Raw genomic sequence first — 20,385 nt, forward strand, 5'->3', positions numbered from 1 at the left:
ATAGAGATCCACAAAGTGGAGATGATTCCTGGCCCGTTCAAGGCTCCCTCGCTGATACCGATAGACCAAATGTTGTGAGAATTCATATTAAGATCCGATTATAACCTTCCCCTACAATTGTGTAACTGAAATCATCTTCATATCAAATTAGAATGATCACAATAAAGACGAACGAGGGTACTCAGCTGCCAACGCCGGATGCACTAGGTGTTGCATCACCCTCGCCGCAAGAACTTGATGACATCTGGGCCAGTAATACGGTTGTCCCAGAGTCTATCACAGGCTGCGTTCATGACTTGATCGCCGAAGTGGCGCAAAAACAACCAGAAGCCCTCGCTGTTTGCGCGTGGGATGGGGATCTTACCTATGCTCAACTATCCACCTTGAGTGACTATGTTGCTCATTATCTCTGCGAAGTGGGCATCCCACCAAGATCCCCAGTCACTCTTCTTTTCCCCAAGTCACGATGGACATGTGTCGCCATGTTGGGTGTCATCAAAGCCGGGTGCGCGGCCATTGCTCTTGATTCAATTCATCCAGACGCAAGACTTCGATCTATTATTAAGCATGCGCAGCCAAAAGCAATGATTTGTTGCGCAGCGACTCAAAAGAGAGTATCTCTCTTGTGCGATTCACCCATCCTTCAGCTCGATGATAGTCTGCTGGAGATTGTGAGTACCATAAAACAGCAGACGCTTGATTTACCTGCGGTATCACCAAACGACATAGTCTATATATCCTTTACCTCGTAAGAGACCCATGACCCAATTCTCCAGGGGAATAAGAGCGCTAACTTCAGTGCGACAAACCAGTGGAACTACTAGCGAGCCCAAAGGAGCATGTATTAGCCACGCCAACGTGAGAAGTGCTGTACATCATCAGGGCAAAGCTCTTGGCTTCCACCAAGAGTCGCGCGTCTTCGACTTTGCACCTTACTCCTTTGATGTGGCTTGGAGTAATGTTCTTCATACGCTGTGCGTAGGCGGCTGTCTATGCGTCGCCAACGAGCAAGATATGGTGAATAATCTCTCAGCCGCTATCACGGCATTTGCGGCTACCCTGATCAATGTCACTCCTACTGTTTTGCGAACAATTTGTTCGGCCCCACCGACCCTCCAAACTATACTTTTGAGTGGAGAGATGCCGTATCGAGAAAATGTGACTCAATGGGCTGGCCGTGTTCGTTTACTCAATACATACGGTCCCACTGAGTGTACCTGGAAATGTACCTTCTCGCGGCTCAATCCCTACGAGGAAGGCCGGCCAGATATTGGGAGAGGCACAGGATTCTGTCTCTGGATTGTCAACCCCAACGATAGCAGCCAGCTTGTTCCTCCTGGAACTCCGGGAGAGCTGTACCTGGAGGGACCCATGGTTGGGCAAGGGTACTTGTCTAATCAAGAAAAGACCGAGGAAGCGTTCATCGATAACCCACCATGGCTTTTGGCTGGGAGCCCTAGTATCCCAGGGCGGCAAGGCCGCCTATACAGGACCGGGGACTTAGTCAAGACCCGCTCTGATAGAGGTATTCTCTTCCTAGGGCGGAAGGATGTCTCGCAATTGAAGATCAGAGGCCAACGGATTGAAATTGGCGATGTGGAGCACCATGCGCGTGCTTGTCTGAACGACGCACTGACAATAATTGCGGATATCGTGACTCCCCAGGGAAGCGATACTGCACTGCTTGCGCTCTTTGTGCAGAATAAGAATAACGACCCCGAGACAGTCAAGATCGCGATGAATGATCTTGTGCATGAGCTAGATGGTGTATTGCCAGCATTTATGCTCCCCAGCATCTATCTCCCAGTCGAAGACATACCGGTGGGGGCCACGGGAAAAGTCGACCGGCGAAGACTGCGAGAGCTGGGAGATGGGTTGTCTTTGGAGGAACTTCTTCAATTACAGTCAACTATCCTCCCGGTTCAAGAACATCGTGACCCATCAACTCCCATGGAGGAGCAGCTTCGTGAGCTATGGGCGCACGTTTTGAAGATACCATCGACTACAATAAGCACCACAGATAGTTTCCTCCGCTTAGGAGGAGATTCAGTTGCAGCTATGTTGTTGGTTGCGGCAGCACGGAATGCCAATTTATCCATCACCGTGGCAGATGTGTTCAAGAGTTCAGTGCTGAGTGATCTTGCCCTCGTTATCAAGGAGCATTCTTTCTCTTCTGAAAGCGAGCGAATTCCCCCATTTTCTCTAATGGGCCGTCCTGCAGATACACAAAGAATGCGCGAGAAGGCTGCTGAACTGTGCAATATCGAATTGGCTCAAGTAGAAGATATATATCCGTGCACTTCACTCCAAGAAGGCATGCTCTCTATTACAGCCAGAGGCGAAACCAATAACGTTGCACGGACATTGTTTGAGCTTCCTAGCCACACAGATCTCTCCCGGCTCGAAAAGGCATGGCTAAATACCGTCCACGAAGCATCGATTCTGCGAACAAGGGTCATCGATCTAACCAGCGATGGTTTGGTTCAAGTTCTAGTCGACTCCCCCATCATGTTGGGTCGATACGAGAATATCACCAACTTTATCAAAGACTCAATTCCGATGGGACTGGGAGTTCCTTTGTGTCGGGCTGGCATAATTTCTGGGGAGCTCCCCAGTCTTATTGTGGAAATGCACCATTCAATCTTCGATGGCTGGTCTACCAAGCTGATATTGGATGCCATTGAAGCTGAATACTATGAGAAGGCGACCCCCTCGTCTATTTTACCTTTCCGGTCATTTGTAAAATACACAAAAGGGATGGACAAGGAAGCATCATCGCTCTATTGGAAGACTCACCTAGATGGAGGGTCTGAAACAAAAACTTTCCCATATCCGGGGTATCGGCCAGGGGAAAAGCTTGACTTCAACCATAAGGTCTCTGAAATGCCATGGATACATTCGGGGACCACACCTTCATCGGTTGTTAGAGCAGCAGCGGCCCTGTTGCTAGCCTCATACACCAATTCCAACGATGTCAGGTATGGAGCCACGATCAGCGGGCGACAGGCCGCTGTGGCCGGAATCGAACAAATTGTAGGGCCAACAATCGCGACGGTCCCAGTCCGTGCTAAATTTGACTGGAATCAAACAGTCAAGAGCTGGCTTGAACAGGTTCAAAGACAGGCAGTGGAGGCCACTGAGCATGAACAGCTAGGATTGCAGCAGATTGCTGGATTGGCTGAGAATGCCAACCTTTTCCAGCTGCTACTAGTAGTCCAGCCAGCTCAGCAGGCAAACAGTCATGAGGTCGACGGTCTTTTCAGCCGGACGAGTAGTGTTGTTAGCAGCTCTGACCAACCCGGCAGTTTTAAAATTGTTTCTAAGGACGGAGAAGCCGACACTGTGGGCATGTACAACCCATATGCGATGATGATTATCTGTCAATTGCACGAGTCTGGACTTGAATTGAAAATCAATTTTGATTCCGGTGCTATTCCAGCCAAACAAGTCCAGAGAATGTCAGTGCAATTTGAACATTTGCTGCGGCAGCTATGCTCGGAGGAGTGTGCTCAGATAAGCCTATGCGATATCACTGTTGTCACCAAGGAAGACTTGGCTGATATTTGGACATGGAACGCAGCGCGGCTGGAGCCTAAGTTTGAATCTATCACCGATAGTCTTGATCGGCAAAACGATGCGAAACCAGACGCAGTTTTGATATCTGCGTGGGACCAGAAGTTAACAGCCCAACAGGTGCAGACCTGGTCTGTAACGCTGGCTGCTCGACTTCACCATGAAGGCGTGCTTCCTGGGTCGATTGTTGTTCTGACCTTTGAGAAAAGTGCTTGGCAAGCAGTGATGATGCTTGCAGCCCTCAGGATTGGTGCAATAGTTCTGCCGATGTCTGTACCAGTTTCCAAAGCTCGAGCCCTGCAAGTGGTTGAGAGTTTGCAGCCCCAGATTGCGGTTACCTCCACCTCATCCGATGCATCTCCATTCCACATGTTGATCCCAGTCCTCAATATCGCCGACCTCATTACGCAGGAAATGAAAGGATCTAATATTGTTGTTAAATCTTTGCCACAAAACCACCTTTCCAGTGATCCTGCTCTTCTTCTATTTACCTCGGGCTCTACTGGAACACCAAAAGCCATTGTGTGGAGTCACAGCGCTTTATCAGCTAATATAAAAGCCGCCATCATGGCATTTGGACTGACCGACACGAGCCGAGTCTTCCAGTTTGCGGGTTACGACTTTGATGTGAGCACAGTAGAGACTTTGGCTACCTTGCTTGCCGGAGGTTGCTTATGCATCCCGTCGGAAACAGACCGAAGGAATCGGCTGATAGACACAATCAACGGCTACGACGCCAATTGGGTGTGTCTGACACCATCTGTGTCAGAGACCTTGGGCGCCGTTGATTTGCCATTCATGAAAACGATGGTATTTGCAGGCGAGAAGCTCGAGCACAAGACTGCTCTTCGATGGCTAGACGCCCAGAAAACCGTACATAACTGGTACGGGCCAGCGGAAGCCTCGGTGGCTACTTCGTGCCTTATAGATTCCGACAGTTGGTGTCCCGGTATGATCGGGCAAGGTCGCGCGGGGCTGGCGTGGCTTGTCGATCCAAAAAATCCCAACCTACTAGCTCCAGTGGGAGCAGTGGCCGAGTTGTGTATGGAGGGCTCTATGCTAGCTCAGTATGCCGGAGCTAATGGCGCTGAGTTGAACAAAGAGAGCTTCATTTCCCCATCGTGGCTGCAAGATGGCCACTGGAAGACCCCTGGTCGACCAGGCCCAGTATATCGTACTGGGGATCTGGTTACGTACGACTCGGATGGTCGTATAATCTACCTTGGGCGCCTCCAAGATTCTCAGCGAAAGATCCGAGGCCAGCGGATTGACCTAGGAGAAATAGAGCGGTGCACCCAAGACTTCTTGACCGGTTTGGTGGACACAATACTTGTCGCAGAGATATTTTCTCCAGCTTGCGGTGACAACGATACTTTGGCCCTCTTCATCAGTCCTGCTGATGCTGCTGATCGCACAGATCCCCAAGGATATCTTCAAAGTGTGTGGCCGGTCGATGCTCTGGAGAATCATCTTGCCAGCATTCTTCCATCGTATATGATTCCCAGGATGTACATACCGCTTAGTGAACTTCCTATCGGTCCGACGGGAAAGACAGACAGGAGACGATTGCGCGAAATTGGAGGCTCCCTCACGTTGGCGCAATTGGCTAAAATGCAACCAACTCGAAAGCAAGCCAGAAAGGTCAACACTGAAAACGAGAAAATATTACAACAAATGTGGGCTCATGTGCTGGGGGTTGAGCCGGATGTCATCTACGCGACCCACCACTTCCTTCGCTTAGGAGGAGACTCGATCAGCGCCATGCGCCTCGTTGGAATGGCTCGTACCAAGGGCTTTTATCTCACTGTTGCCGATGTGTTCGACTTCCCCGAGCTAGAAAGGATGGCCGACAAAATGGTCCACGATGAAAGTGATGTGGATATGCAAGACATTCCAGCATTCTCACTTTTACCCCTGGGGGTAGACGAGTCACACTGTCGATCGTATGTTGCTCAAATTTGTTCCGTCTCGCAAGATCGGGTTCTTGATGTCTACCCCTGCACAGCACTTCAAGAGGGATTGCTGGCGCTGGGAGCCCGAAGAAATGGGCAATATGTATCTCGTAGTGTATTACCACTTCAAAGCGATATTAACCCAGACCGACTCAAAAAAGCCTGGGAAAAGACAATCTCCAAACTGTCTATTATGCGAACCCGAATCGTGGATCTCCCTAGCAAAGGGCTTGTGCAGGTCGTCCTCAATGACACACCTTGGAGATCTGGTCAAGACATCCAGCAGTACTTGCATGACGATGAGACAGAGCCGATGGCCTTAGGGACTCAGCTCTGCCGTGCGGCCATCATCGATCGCACGTTTATCTTCACCATTCATCACTGCTTGTACGATGGCAGCTCACTGCCCATGGTTCTCGAAGAACTCCAGGCTCAGTATTACGATCAGCCAGGAAGGATGGTCACAGGGGTTGAGCATTTCATTCGCCATTTGAGTCAGATAAATACCCAGGAATCGGACGATTTCTGGAAGGCCCAGTTGTCTCGCGCTGAGTTCCGTTCCTTCCCTATCCTGCCATCTAGCACGTATGAGCCACAAGCCAGTGGATTTATGGAGCATCCGATTGCCCTGAACTGGCCTTCCAAGGGAGCGACACCGTCCACAATCCTCCGCGCAGCGTGGGCGATCCTTGAATCGCAGTATGTGGCCTCCAGTGACGTGATCTTCGGGGTGACAGTGAGTGGGCGGCAGGCAAATATAAATGGCATGGAAAACTGCGTAGCGCCGACTATCGCAACTGTTCCAATTGCTGTATCAATTGATTGGGGAGATACGGTCGAGACATTCCTCCAAGGCCTCCAAAGACAGGGGTTGGACATTATGTCTTACGAGCAATACGGTTTGCCAAATATTCAACAAGCCAACGGGGATCGCAATGGTGGGTTGTTCCAGACTTTGCTGGTGGTCCAGCCAATAACCAAAGGGAACAGCCTGCATGAAGACAGTCGGCTGTTCAAAGCACGGAGCTTTGCTTCCAATTTGAGCACCATGGGGATCGATCCGTTCAATGTGTATGGCTTAATGGTCATCTGTCAGCTTACCACCTCGGGACTTAACGTTCAAATGAGCTTTGACCCAAAGATCACCGATAAGCGGCAGATTGAAAAGATGGTCTGTCAGTTGGAGACAGTCATTCGCCAATTGTGTACACAGTCCCCCGATAGGACCACACTGAACAGCATCCAGACAGCCAGTGAGCTCGACCTAGAGCGCTTCTGGGCCCAGAATGCAGACCTACCCCCGGACCCAACCACGTTTGTACATGACAGGATTAGTCTATGTGCCAAAACGGATCCCGACGCTATTGCCATTGATGCATGGGATGGCCAGTTCACATATGGCGAGCTGGACCAAATCTCTACCGATGTCGCGCGCAAGTTAATGCTGCATCTGGGAGTTAAGAAAGGGTCGGTTGTGCCCTTGTGTTTTGTGAAGTCCCGATATATGCCACTGGCTCAGGTTTCCGTCTGGAAGGCCGGTGGAGTGACTCTGCTACAATCAGCAGACATGCCAGAGCAGAGGATGAATCGTACTTTCCAGTATCTTGCTGTAGAAGTTGCCCTAGCTTCACCCAGGCGCTTGGCGACGGTCTCGAAGTATGCTCGTTGTATTACCATGGAGCAGATTCTAGAGACCCCATTAGAAGAAAGTACCACGCCATTACCTGTACTGGAGATGGATAGCCCGGCCGCAATTCTGGTGTCCTCTGGGAGCACCGGTGAACCGAAACATGTTCTCTGGAGTCACCGAGCTCTGGCTGCAAACGCAGAGGAACCGACTCTGCGTTTGTCGGTAACCCCCTCTTCGCGCATGTTTCAATTCTCATCGTACGATTTTGATGTCGCGACGCTGGAAACAATTATTGGTCTGACTCACACGGCCTGTCTCTGTATTCCATCCGAAGCTCAACGCCTCGACAGTATCGCGGCTGCAATTAATCACTTTGGGGCGAACTGGGCATTTATCACCCCGTCCACCGCCCGGTTGCTGCGTCCACAAGACGTACCGGGGCTGTCCACTATTGTGATGGGGGGAGAAAACGTTTTGCAGGGCGACGTTGAAAGGTGGAAAGGGAGCTGTGCTGTCCGCAATTGGTACGGGCCTGCCGAATTCCCTGCAGTTACCGTCTACCCAGCCGATGATCCCAATTGGTCCAGCGGTGTGATTGCACACATTGACTTGTGCCGCTGCTGGCTTGTAGACCCTCAAAACCCCCAGAGACTTGTTCCATTTGGTGCGATCGGCGAGATCGTGGTACAAGGCCCTGCACGTGCCAGCGGCTATGTCGGAAATGTGCCTCTCACAGCCAAGCACTTCTACGAAAATCCCACATTCCTCTCTCGTGGGTTCGGGTCTACTCGTCCAGGAAGGCAGGGTTGTGTCTATCGAACAGGGGATCTGGCCCGATATGACTCCGACGGCTATTTGGTGTTCTTGGGGCGAAAGGATTCCCAACTCAAAGTACTTGGCCAATTAGTGGTGCCAAAGGAGGTCGAGACCCAAATTCAACAATGTATTGATCGGCCAGGCGAACACACTGAAGTTATTGTCGATACCATCTCGTCCCCAGGTGGAGGCGGAATGATCCTTGTGGGGTTCATCGTCACTCAAGAGGATATCGACCAATTAACCAGTGGACTCAACCAAAAGCTCCAGGCGGTTCTTCCTCGATATGCAGTCCCCTCGTGGTATATCGCACTTCCAAGTGTTCCTTTGACTACAAACGGGAAGCGAGATCGAAGGCGGCTGCTTGAGATTGCTGCGTCGTCTACTCCATCCAGCCAAGCATCTACGGGACGGCTACCAGCCACAACCGCTGAGATCACATTAGCGAGGCTATGGTCTCTTACTCTAGGAATCGAACCGGAGACAATCTCGGCTACCGACAGTTTTCTGCAGGTTGGCAACTCCATTGATGCCATGCGATTGGTGGGTACCGCTCGCCAACACGGCCTGTTGCTTACTGTCGCAGGGGTGATGGAATTCCCCATCTTAGAAAAGATGGCCAGTCTCCTACAAAACTTAGAAGATGCACCAGATGACAACATTGAGCCTTTTAAGTTATTGGATCATGGCCGAGACCTGAAGCTAGCCCGCCACCAGGCAGCATCCGCTTGTGCTGTCAATGAGGACGACATTGAAGATTTATTCCCTTGCACTCCTCTCCAAACAGGTTTGCTAGCTTTGACAGTCAAATCCCACGGGGATTACACCGGTCACAACGTGCAGGAGTTAGACCCTTCGATAGATGTCCGCCGCTTCAAACATGCCTGGGAAGAACTAGTGCGTATCGTGCCTATCCTCCGCACACGTATAGTCGATCTTCCTGGGCAGGGATTTGTTCAAGCCGTGATCCGACAGACAACTGATTGGAGCAAGGCCGAAAGCGTAGAAGAATATCTGAGCCAGGGCCGTCAGTATCCCATGGGGTTGGGCACCCCTCTCATGCGTTGTGGGTTGTTTCCATCCAAGCCAACTGATGAAGCATCTGGTACTTCTGGCCCTGTGCGCTGGTCTTTTGCATTGACTATGCATCATTCGATATATGATGGACCGGCTTCAGCCATGATAATGGGCACACTGAAGAGTCTTTACCACGGAGAAACGCCTCTTCGACTATGTCCCTTCCAGTCATTCGTCAAATACGTCTCCAGTCGGAATAAGGAAGCTGGCACCAAGTTTTGGGAGACACAATTCGAAGGCTGTGAAGCTTCGCAATTCCCACTGCTTCCCTCGGCTAATTACCAACCAAGAACGAATTCCACCCGAACCGTTGTAATCGACGATTTTAAATGGCGAACAGATGGGTTCACCCCTTCAACCATAATCCGCGGGGCATTCAGCCTAGTATGCGGCCAATATGCGATCTCGTCCGACGTGGTGTTTGGCACAGTGGTCATGGGTCGTAAAGCCCCCATTCAGGGCACGGAGAGAATCGCGGGCCCAACCATTGCCACAGTTCCTGTTCGTGTGCAGATCAAAAACGATGCCACTATCCCACAATTCCTCCAATCTATCCAGGATCAAGAACGAGAGATGATCCCTCATGAGCAAACAGGATTGTCGAACATCCGGCAAGTCAGCACTCCCGCGGAAGAGGCATGTCGCTTCCAGACCTTGCTTGTGATCCAACCACCCGAACAAACTATGGACGATACTGGCTTGTTTGTCTGTCGGTCCGCTGAACAGGATGAGGCCACCCGATACCATACCTTTAGCTCTTATGCGTTATCGGTAGTGTGCAACCTAGAGCCAGGTCAGCTGAAGGTCGAGTTCTGTTATGACTCTACTATTGTTCAGTCCGAAATTATTCAAACCATGGCAGCGCACCTAGGTCAGGCCCTTCGGACTATGTGTACACAGAAATTGTGTCATACTACGATAGGAGATGTAAACATGATGACCCAATCTCATCTGAATCAAATCTGGACCTGGAACGCAAACTTGCCTGTCGCTATAGATCGATGCATGCATGATCTAATCAAGGAAGTTGTACAACACCACCCTGACTCTGTGGCTATCTCTGCGTGGGATGGTAGCTTAACATATGCCGAGTTAGATCGGCTGTCAACCAGGCTCGCAGGATACTTGGTGCGTATGGGAGTGAAAAGGAACATGATCGTGCCACTTTGTTTTGAGAAAAGCTTGTACGCCATGCTCGCTGTGCTTGCCGTTATGAAAGCTGGTGGTGCCACCCTGCTCTTGGATCCATCACTGCCAGACACTCGTCTTGATGGTATATTGCAGCAGGTGAATCCCACTGTGCTATTGTCATCAATCTTCCAGGAACATCGCTGTTCACGATGGGTGGCTCACCCAGTGGTCTTAGGGAAAGGGTCCACCTTCCTTGAGGCCGATGTGATAAATGAGACCGCCGGAAGTCACGACCTGCCGTCTGTATCTCCACATGATCTGTTATACACCGTCTTTACAAGCGGCAGCACCGGAACTCCCAAAGGATGTCTCATGCATCACCAACAATTCACCAGTGCAGTGGTCCACCAGCAATCCACGCTTGAAATGAATTCAACGACGCGTCTATATGATTTCTCTTCCTACTCATTTGATGCAGTTTACTGGTGCCTCTTTCACGTATGGAACGCCGGGGGCACGTTATGTATCCCCAGCGAGGAAGAACGAAAAAGCGATCTGACCGAGAGCGTGCGGCGGTTTGAGACCACGCACATTTTCTTAACCCCCTCCACTGCGCGGTGGATAGACCCGCAGCGTACTCCTACCCTGCGCTATCTGTTTCTCGGGGGTGAGGCAGTCTTGCCAGAGGATCTCGCTCGATGGGCCCCACATGTCAACACATTCGAGGTGTACGGGCCTTCGGAATGCTCTGCTATTACCCTCTATCATCGAGTTCCCAATACGACAGCTGCCACCGTACACTCTATCGGGAAAGGCATTGGTGTTCTGACCTGGGTGGTGGACCCAGGGAACCAAGACCGGCTGGCACCTCTTGGGACCGTAGGTGAGCTGTATCTCGAAGGACCTCTAGTGGGACAAGGTTACTTCCAGAATGAAGAGAAAACAGCAGCAGCATTTATTGAGAATCCATACTGGCTAGGCCAGGGCTCCCCTGATGGAAAAGTCCCGGGACGGCGTGGTCGGATGTATAAGACTGGTGACCTTGTCAAATATCACCCACTCACTGGAAATCTCGCGTTTGTGGGAAGAAAGGACACACAGGTCAAACTGCGCGGCCAACGCATTGAGCTTGCAGACGTTGAGCATCATGTTATGCAGTGCCTAATCGATCGGTCTTCGTCAGGAGCTACACCAACAGCAGTGGCAGAGGTTATAGAGCCAATAGTCACAGGCCGGCCGATGCTTGCTGTATTTATCGACTGCAACCAAGCACAGTTGGCCGACTTGTTGCCCTATCTCGAAGCCGAGTTGCCGAGCCGGGTTCCGTCCTACATGGTTCCTGCAACTTATATCGCAACCCCATCTATGCCAATGGCAGCTAGTGGCAAGACAGACCGACGACGCTTGCGCGAGATGGGTTCCAGTTTGACTCTAGAACTATTGGCGCGCAGTGATGCTCCTTCAACTTCGTTGCCCCCAAGTACAGCCCCCGAATGCCACCTACAGACCTTATGGGTTGAAGTCCTCGATATACCCGCCGAGAAGATTGGGACCGAGAGTAGCTTCGTTCGTCTGGGTGGGGACTCAATTTCGGCGATGCGGTTGGCCTCTTTGGCTCGTATGCAAGGGTTGTCCTTGTCAGTTCATAATATTCTCACCACGCCTCGATTGTCTGAAATGGCACAGGCAATGTCTGCCTTGGCTCCAAAAGATACCAAGGAGATGGAAGTGGTCAGTCCCTTCTCTCTCCTAAAGCACAGCTCGGAACAAAAGATCATTCTAGATGACTTCGCGAGCCAATGCCGGATCCATAGTAGCCAAGTTGAAGACATCTTCCCTTGTACGGGTGTCCAAAAATCGCTGCTCTCCATGACTGCCAAACGCGCCAACTCGTATGTCGCTCGACTCTTGCTCAAACTGAGGAAGAATGTCGACGAGTCGCGGCTCATGAATGCGTGGGAAATGGTAAGTAGAGCTTCTGCCCCCATCCTTCGTTCACGAATTGTGGACTGTCCAACAGAGGGTCTCGTACAAGGTATTGTGGATGAACCGCTACACTGGGATGTCGCTCAACCGCTGCAGCAATATCTCCAAAAATATCAAACCAGGCCCATGGGTCTCGCCACCCCGTTGACTCGGCTCGTCATTGTAGAAGATGAACGCAACAAGGAACGTTACTGTCTGCTCACTCAGCATCATGCTATATATGATGGCTATTCATTGAACCTTCTCGTGGACGAGGTGTCTAAGGCCTATGATGGCGTCCTTAATGATCATACCTCAGTGGCATCATTCCAAGCTTTCATCAAGCATGTCATGACGGTTGATGCTGAAAAGGCAAAGGACTTTTGGAGTCGTGAATTTGCAAATTTCGAAGCAATCCCCTTCCCAGCATTACCTCACGCGGATCATCAACCCAAAGCAGATAGCACAGTACGACGCAATCTGGAGGCATTCCAGTGGCCACAGCGAGATGTCACTCCGTCAACTAGTATGTTCCTGATGTTCCTTTTTAATGCACTACTGTTTTCCCTGGTGTTTGCTAACATTTATCATCACAGTCATTCGTGCATCGTGGGCCATCCTCACTGCGCGATACATGGACTCGGATGATGTGGTTTTCGGCGCCATGGTTACGGGCCGACAAGCTCCTCTCCAAGGTTTGGACCGCATGATCGCGCCTCTTATAAATGCTGTGCCTGTCCGAGTCAAACTTGACTTCCAAGAATCCGTCGATAGTCTGCTTGCTAACATCCAAAAGCAGTCCATTGACATGATTGCCTACGAACAGACTGAGTTACTCACAATTCGGCGCATTGATACAAACACTGATCGCGGAAGCCAATTCAATACTCTTCTCGTTGTTCAGCCTGCTAGTCAAGGCCAGTCTGATAATCATCCTAATGGCCCCTACGAGCATCCCAGAGAACTGGTCTCTGCAACTCAGGATCTCGATGACTCCAATCCAAATGCTATCATGATCATGTGCCAACTTACCAACACGAATGGTCTGCAACTTGAGTTCAGCTTTGATTCTAGGGTGGTAGATGCAGCGCAGATGGAACGAATTGCCTCTCAATTCGAGCATGTCTTGCGTCAAGTATGTATCGCTACGACGCAGCCTGTCGACCACGTCCAAACTCTCAGTAACGCCGACCTGGCAGAGCTGTGGGAGTGGAACTCGTCTGTCCCCCCGGCAATTCCTGAATGTGTGCACAGCTTGATCAGTACAACTGCTCAGAAACATGGAGACCAGCCAGCCATCTGCGCCTGGAACGGTAATTTAACGTATTTTGAGTTGGATGAGCTTTCCAATCGGTTGGCCTCGCACTTGACGGCTTTTGGTGTTGGTTCCGGCACCGTCATTCCACTTTGCTTCGAGAAGTCCATGTGGCATCCAGTGGCTGCCCTTGGAGTGATGAAGTCGGGTGCTGCATGTCTCTCGATGGACTCGACTCAACCGGAATCCCGACTGCAATCCATCGTCAGACAAGTCAATCCTCGGGTTGTCCTAGCATCGGCGAAAACTGCCAGATTGGCGCGTCATTTATCTGATGCTGAAGTCATGATCATTGATCAAGATTACCTCGACTTGGTGGCCGAAGATATTCTCACTCGGCCTTTGCCCACAGTTCACCCATCCAATGTTCTATATGGTGCGTTTATACTAGTTTCTCTTCCATCTCTCTAATAACTGTACTAAGTCCTTATATCAGTGGTATTCACCAGTGGCTCCACGGGGACACCCAAAGGCGTCGTGACAACACATCAAAATTTTGCTTCTGCTGCAGTACATCAAGCAGAGATGCTACGTATTCATCCAGGCACACGGGTATTTGACTTTGTCTCGTACAGCTTTGATGTATCATGGTCCAATACCCTTCAGACATTGATCCGTGGAGGCTGTCTTTGTATTCCCGACGAGTTGGAGCGTCGAAATGACATTGCGGGGGCGTTCAATCGCATGAATTGCAATTATTCCTATTTTACACCCTCCGTGGTGCGATCTTTGGAGCCATCAAGCATTCCTAAGCTCAAAACCTTGGCCATGGGGGGCGAACCCATCCCTACCACTGAGGTCGCTCGGTGGAAGCAGGCTGAGGCCGTCATTGGAATCTACGGTCCGGCTGAATGTGCACAGGCCCTCACGTTTACACAACTCCAGTCTAGTGGGCGAAACAATCATCTAGGGTACTCATATGGAGCCCAGACATGGCTGGTGCAACCGGGCCGTCCCGATCAACTGGCCGCAATCGGCGCTGTGGGAGAGCTTCTAATTGAGGGGCCCACAGTCAGTCGAGGGTATTTCGATGACTCTGACAAGACTGCTGCTGCGTATATTCAGAATCCTTCCTGGTTGTTGCAAGGCTCACCAGGCCTTTCAGGCCGTCAGGCCACCTTATACAAGACGGGCGACCTACTTCGATACAACTCAGATGGCTCACTGGATTTCCTCGGCCGCAAGGATGGTATGGTCAAACTGCGAGGTCAGCGAATTGAGCTGGCTGAAGTAGAATACCATGTCCGTGCTAACCTCCGCCATCCTGATCTATGTGATGGCCTTGCGGCAGAAATTATTACCCCGAACAACAGCAGTCCCATTCTCGCCGTCTTTTTTGCCCTGTCTTCCACTGGAGAGGCGCGGTCCGAGGAAGATACTTTATCGAAGCTGACGCGCTTAATCGATGGTTTGGAGGATAGGCTTTCCAATTCACTGCCACAATAGTATGTATTCCACCATTCAACAAAAGTATTTCTACTCTCAACAAATGCGGCTGGGGTTAACTGTGATCCTTCCCTAGCATGGTTCCTGGCGCCTATATCCCCATTGAGAAGATTCCAATGACCACCACGGACAAAACAGATAGAAGAGCTCTACGGCAGTTTGGGGCTGTTCAGACTTTGGAAAAGCTAGCAAAACTACAGTCTCATGGGAAGACACATCGTGCACCCAGCACGGTCATGGAACAGAAACTACAAGTACTGTGGTCAGTGGTTCTTGGGATGGATGCGAAAATTATCAATGCCGACAGCAACTTCCTCAGAATTGGTGGAGAGTCCATCGCAGCCATGCGATTGGTGGCAGCAGCACGAAATGAGAAGCTCTCACTCACAGTCGCGGATATTTTCAACACGCCGCGGCTCTCTCAACTCGCCCTTTTAGTTCAGGAAGCCACTAAGGAGGAGTCCCTGCCATTGTTGCGGCCCTTCACTTTCCTCGAGATGAATGATCCAAAGCCCTTCATCGCTGACTTTGTCAATCCGCTCCTCGACCCAGGGGCTGGGAGTGTTCTTGATGTCCTTCCTTGCACTGACTTCCAAGCATGTGCAATTTTGGATGCTTTCCAAGACCCGCCCAGCCGATTGCCTCATTGGATCTTCGATCTCCCAGCAGATGTCGACTTCTCGCGGTTAGAGTGGTCGTGCCGCAAGTTAGTTGATCATCACGACATCCTTCGTACAGTGTTCATTCAAACGCACGGTCGATTCTGGCAGGTCTTGCTCGACCATTTGAATCCCGCGTATGACAACTTCCAGGCAAATCATGACGATGATATTACAACATTCGTCGATTCCATTTGTGAGCTAGATCGAAAACGGATTCGAGCCTTTGGCTCTTCCTTCATTCGATTCATGGCAGTACGGAGTCCCTCTGGGCAACACCGACTCATTTTCCGGATCTCACATGCCCAATTCGACGGATTCAGCTGGGATACGGTTCTCCGCAGCCTCTCTTCACTCTATTGCGGCGACACTCTCTCTGATCAACCGAGGTTTGCTCAGTATATCACCTATAGGGAGGACAAAAAGACAGACGCCTTCGCCTACTGGACCTCGCGTCTCGAACACACTCCAAATCCCAGGTGGAGTAGTGTAGATTATTCCAACCGCGTGTACACTACCAAGGACCGGCTGACGGTGAAAGCGACGATCCCAATGCCCGAAGGGCGGTTGGTTGAGGGGATGTCAACCGCAACCTTATTCCACGCCGCATGTGCCATGGTATTATCTCGCCAGTACCAACAAGACCACGTTGTTTTTGGTCGTCTGGTCACCGGCCGGTCGATGCTACCGACCAGTCTGCAAGATGTGGTCGGTCCAACTATGACCGAGATTCCTATCAGTGTGCACATCGATGACCGTGCTACTCTTTCGGGTGTTGCATTACAATTACAGCGTCAGCTCATTGAGGATTCCCGATACGAAACTCCCGGGATGGAAGAAATTATCCGCAACTGCACTGACTGGCCAGATGACACAAAGGACTTTGGCTGGCGGACCTCTTTCCAGCAAGAAGATGATCGTAACTTTACGTTCCTTGGTACAGAAAGTCGGATATCATTCTACGAGACGGATCTTCTACCTCGAAACCGACCGGAAATATATGCTACCCCACGCGATGGGAAGCTGGATCTTGAATTTGAGGGTAATCGCCAGTTGATCGGTGAGGATGATGTTCAACGCATCATTCAAGGTCTGGAAACAGTGTTGACTGGCGTTTGATATGTGACGAGAACAGCCTTTTACATCTTTTTTATACTCCAAATTTCAATGTGGCTTGGTAGTATTGGTTTCCATATCTAAAGATACGTAAGTCATGTCCACAGAAGAAAGAATGTGGTTTGAAAGAGGGGAATCATCTTGGCGCGTGATGCTCGACTACATGTGTTGATAGGCGTCTTGAGAAGGGCAAACAAGGTGGAGGATCACGTAAGGCAAAAGACAGTAAGTCGCAGAAGTCTCCGACTGCCGGACCCACACCCGCGTTTTTTTTCGTGAATAATGTCAGCTGATTTCTAGCATTGGACGCAGGGTGGAAGCTGTAATTGATGCAAATGGATGGTATACTAAATATTGAAAAAAAAAAAATCAATAGTTGCCTACATAACATATATTTTTACTATGTAAGCTAAAGATATAATAATTAATTGAAATTAGTATGTTGGTTTTGCTAACGTTGTATAAAGTGAGATATATATATATTTAATAGGGTGGCCATACGGAGGCTTTTGCAATAGAACTATATCAGACCACCAAGATGATTATTAGGGATCACCATCTCTAAGTATAATAGCACTATATATTTGATGAGGTCGTAATTTCCCTTGAAAAATGATTCAATTCCTGGATGATTACTCCGTATTTGCTAAGGGTTCGTGCGCCTAACAGAGCCGCATGTCGTTATCCCCCCTTTCTTCCTACCCGAGAGGTCAACATATCATTTTCTTTGCATTTGCACTAGAATCTCCAATATGCCACAAAAGTCCATCTTAAAGTGTGATCATAAGTCTATCAGTTTATCCTCCTCTCCTCATGCTACTGTAGCAGGTTTCAGAAGACAAGGCCCACGGCAACGTCTCGCTGCAATCAAAGCAGATAACCGAAGCTTCCCACGAGAAGACAGACTCTTTCTCGAAGAAGACGACAGAGTTTTCCCCGCCGCCTTGTTGCTGCCTGGAGATGATCTTGCCGGGGATCCAGAAGACCCGCAGAGTTTTCAAGAATGGCTTGATGGGGAACACCGCAATCCGGTAACCGCAAAACAAAAAACCGTCTATATCGTTCCATCTCCTCAAATTGACCCAAATGTCGACTTCATGCGAACATGGACAATACCAAAATATCCAGACGATAAGCTTTCCACAAAGCCCCCTAGTACGAAGGACGTCCAGGATTATCTGACTGCCTTCTATCACGGTCTTCCTGTCAAGATGATGCCACCATCTACCTTACGGTTTATTCCATGGGAAGAACCTACAAAGAGACCTCGGAAAAAGACAGGCCCGCAATACCTGGGCCTACAATCTGGCGACGAGTGCGTGCGCATTCGCTCACGTACCTTGTCCGATGGGGCATATGGGGGCCAAGTCAATCTCGACGACCTTCTCGATGTTGCAATTAGTATTTTACCGAAAGATGCATATGCCCTCTTAATTCTTGTTGATTTCGATCTCTACGAAGACGACGATGACGAGTTCGTATGTGGCCGCGCATACGGAGGAAGTCGCGTCGCAGTGGTATCCAGCGCAAGATACAACCCCATACTGGATAATATTCAAGATGTCGAGCGTCTCCATGCATGGCCTGCGTCGCATTGCGAGAAGTACATGTCAGCATGTGCTTCAGCAGAACCAACCGCGAAGAGACAGAAAAGATCTCAGGTCAATAATAGTCGAGGATCGCAAAATTTGAGTTCGGAGCTAAATGGTCCTATGAGGGATGCAGTATCAGTCTACCGCTCCCTCCCGGAAGTAGATTCATCGCCTTCGTTGCTGTCCGCGCTCTGGTTGGGTCGTGTTTGTCGGACGGCGAGCCATGAATTGGGTCATTGTTTTGGTATTGCCCATTGCGTGTACTATGCATGTTCAATGCAAGGCACCGCGTCTATCAGCGAGGACGCAAGACAGCCACCTTATCTCTGTCCGGTCGATCTAGCGAAGATACTTTGTGCCACTTCAGCGTCTGCGTCTGAGCGGTATCGGGCTCTTTTGGCGTTTTGTGACCGGCCTGGCAATAGAGGTACACATTTCTTCGCACCGTTCGCTACTTGGATCCGAAGTAGGTTAGCCCAGATCACGGACTCGATTTGAGTTTCTTGATAGCGATGCTGTTCTTTGCTTTTTTTTCATGCTGATGATAAGTGGAGGGTTGGATGTAGATAAGCAATACCGAAGTATCTTTTTCACAAACTCATTAATAGAATACCCATATATTAGGGCTATGGATAAAGTTGACCGAGAACCTTGGAACAGGAGTTCTAGGAAGAGTCTAAATCCCTGGCAACCAGTGTACAACATACATGTGTACAGGAACTACAGAGTATAGTTAGTTAATGTGTACGATGGCCTGTTGTGTGTAGATAGAACCGACCTCGGCACTACTCCGTACCAAAATGGATTATCTTCGAACCCCACTACCCCTTGCATGTGAAATGGGACGTCTCGACTTATCCTGGTGAACTCCAAAAATTCTTTTTCCTTGGTTTGAATGTGGTATACCTGCCAGTCACGGTGTGGTATAGGGTTTGAGACCCGTGGGTTCAGGAGTTCACGTTAGCGTTGCTGTGTCGGGCGCATGTACGGAGTATGGGACGATAGATTGAAAAGAACTCGGTCGAGAGAGTGGGAATAAGATCCGGTCCCTGTTTCGGCTATCTCAACAAAAAAAAAAAAACAAGCCGTCGTTTCAAGTCTTGCGATCCGAGGACGTTCCACGGTTTCCATTAATGATGGTTGGGGTCATGGTTTTTTTTTTTAGCATTCAATAACGGGAAACTTGCAAGCGAGGTTGCATGAGAGGTTTAGCGAAGTATACTATCTCGAACGGGTGTTCCTGACGGCCGACCCTGCCAAGCTGTTTCAAGTTAAGAATTGGGGGTTTGAGGATGTCTTTCAGCCCGCCACCCGTACAAAGTACACGGGAAAAGTTCGGATAATATGGTGCATGAAACTGTCGGCTCCATATTGTACGGCTTTCGAAGCTTAAAAGGGCTTTACCGATAGGTCTTGGCGTGAACTGGTGGATCGTCGATCAGAGCTGTCGACAAAAATAGTAACTGTTTCAAGTAGAGTGAGGTTCCTGACGGATTTGAGCATTGCTAAGGTTCGTGGTCGAACTTGTCCTTTTTTGGGGGGGTTTGTTGTTTGGTTCTGATTCACGATGAAACATCCGAGTGTTTCCGAAAGGGTGGGGAATATACCAGCTGAGAGATCGATTCCATAGAAAACTTGAAGGATCGAATGGCTTTTCATGTTTTGCGACTTCAGACTAAACTGCTCAAATAAAAACCCAGTCCATCATACTTTGTAGTTATTCTAAGACCATTTCGGCCGATCATAAGACTATCTTCGGCCGATTGTTCCGAATAAACGACTATCGCAGAGAGGCGTTGGACTAGTTGAGCCTAATGGTTTGGGTTTCTTTGTTTTAGACCGTATTTGGTATTTCGTACTCGTATATTGTCCTCCGTACCTCGGATGTTATTGAGTCTTGGTGCTGGCGGAAGTCGAATTATTGGAGGATCCGTCAGATCAGCCATGGCACACACGTATTTTTTGTACAATACTTGTCGTTCAAATCTTTCAGAATCCCAAAGGACCTTTCAACATGTTCTTCCAGTTACTTTTAGTCATTTTTCCCGAGCTGTAGCAAAGATACTCTGCATTGGACGGATCCTGACGGGTCGGGAAGCTGCAGCTAGAACAT

The 20,385-nt window shown here is 49.8% G+C and overlaps 2 protein-coding genes across 2 annotated transcripts; both read left to right on the forward strand.

The window, feature by feature from the left end:
* Nucleotides 1-152: 152 nt before the first annotated feature.
* On the forward strand, nt 153-16,683 carry N7487_009895 (non-ribosomal peptide synthetase; the record flags this gene model as incomplete). Its single annotated transcript, XM_056877625.1, has 5 exons — nt 153-748; nt 813-12,670; nt 12,741-13,835; nt 13,896-14,904; nt 14,982-16,683. 5 exons carry the CDS (start codon nt 153-155, stop codon nt 16,681-16,683), a joined length of 16,260 nt encoding a protein of 5,419 aa, XP_056726205.1.
* Nucleotides 16,684-17,432: 749 nt separating this feature from the next.
* N7487_009896 (uncharacterized protein) lies at nt 17,433-18,770 on the forward strand (the record flags this gene model as incomplete). Its single annotated transcript, XM_056877626.1, has 1 exon — nt 17,433-18,770. The coding sequence occupies one exon, from the start codon at nt 17,433-17,435 to the stop codon at nt 18,768-18,770; it is 1,338 nt and encodes a 445-aa protein (XP_056726206.1).
* Nucleotides 18,771-20,385: the final 1,615 nt, after the last annotated feature.

Source organism: Penicillium crustosum (assembly GCF_028827405.1).
Source record: "Penicillium crustosum strain IBT 35664 chromosome Unknown utg000004l_segment0_segment0, whole genome shotgun sequence".
NCBI classification, from domain to species: Eukaryota; Fungi; Ascomycota; class Eurotiomycetes; order Eurotiales; family Aspergillaceae; genus Penicillium; species Penicillium crustosum.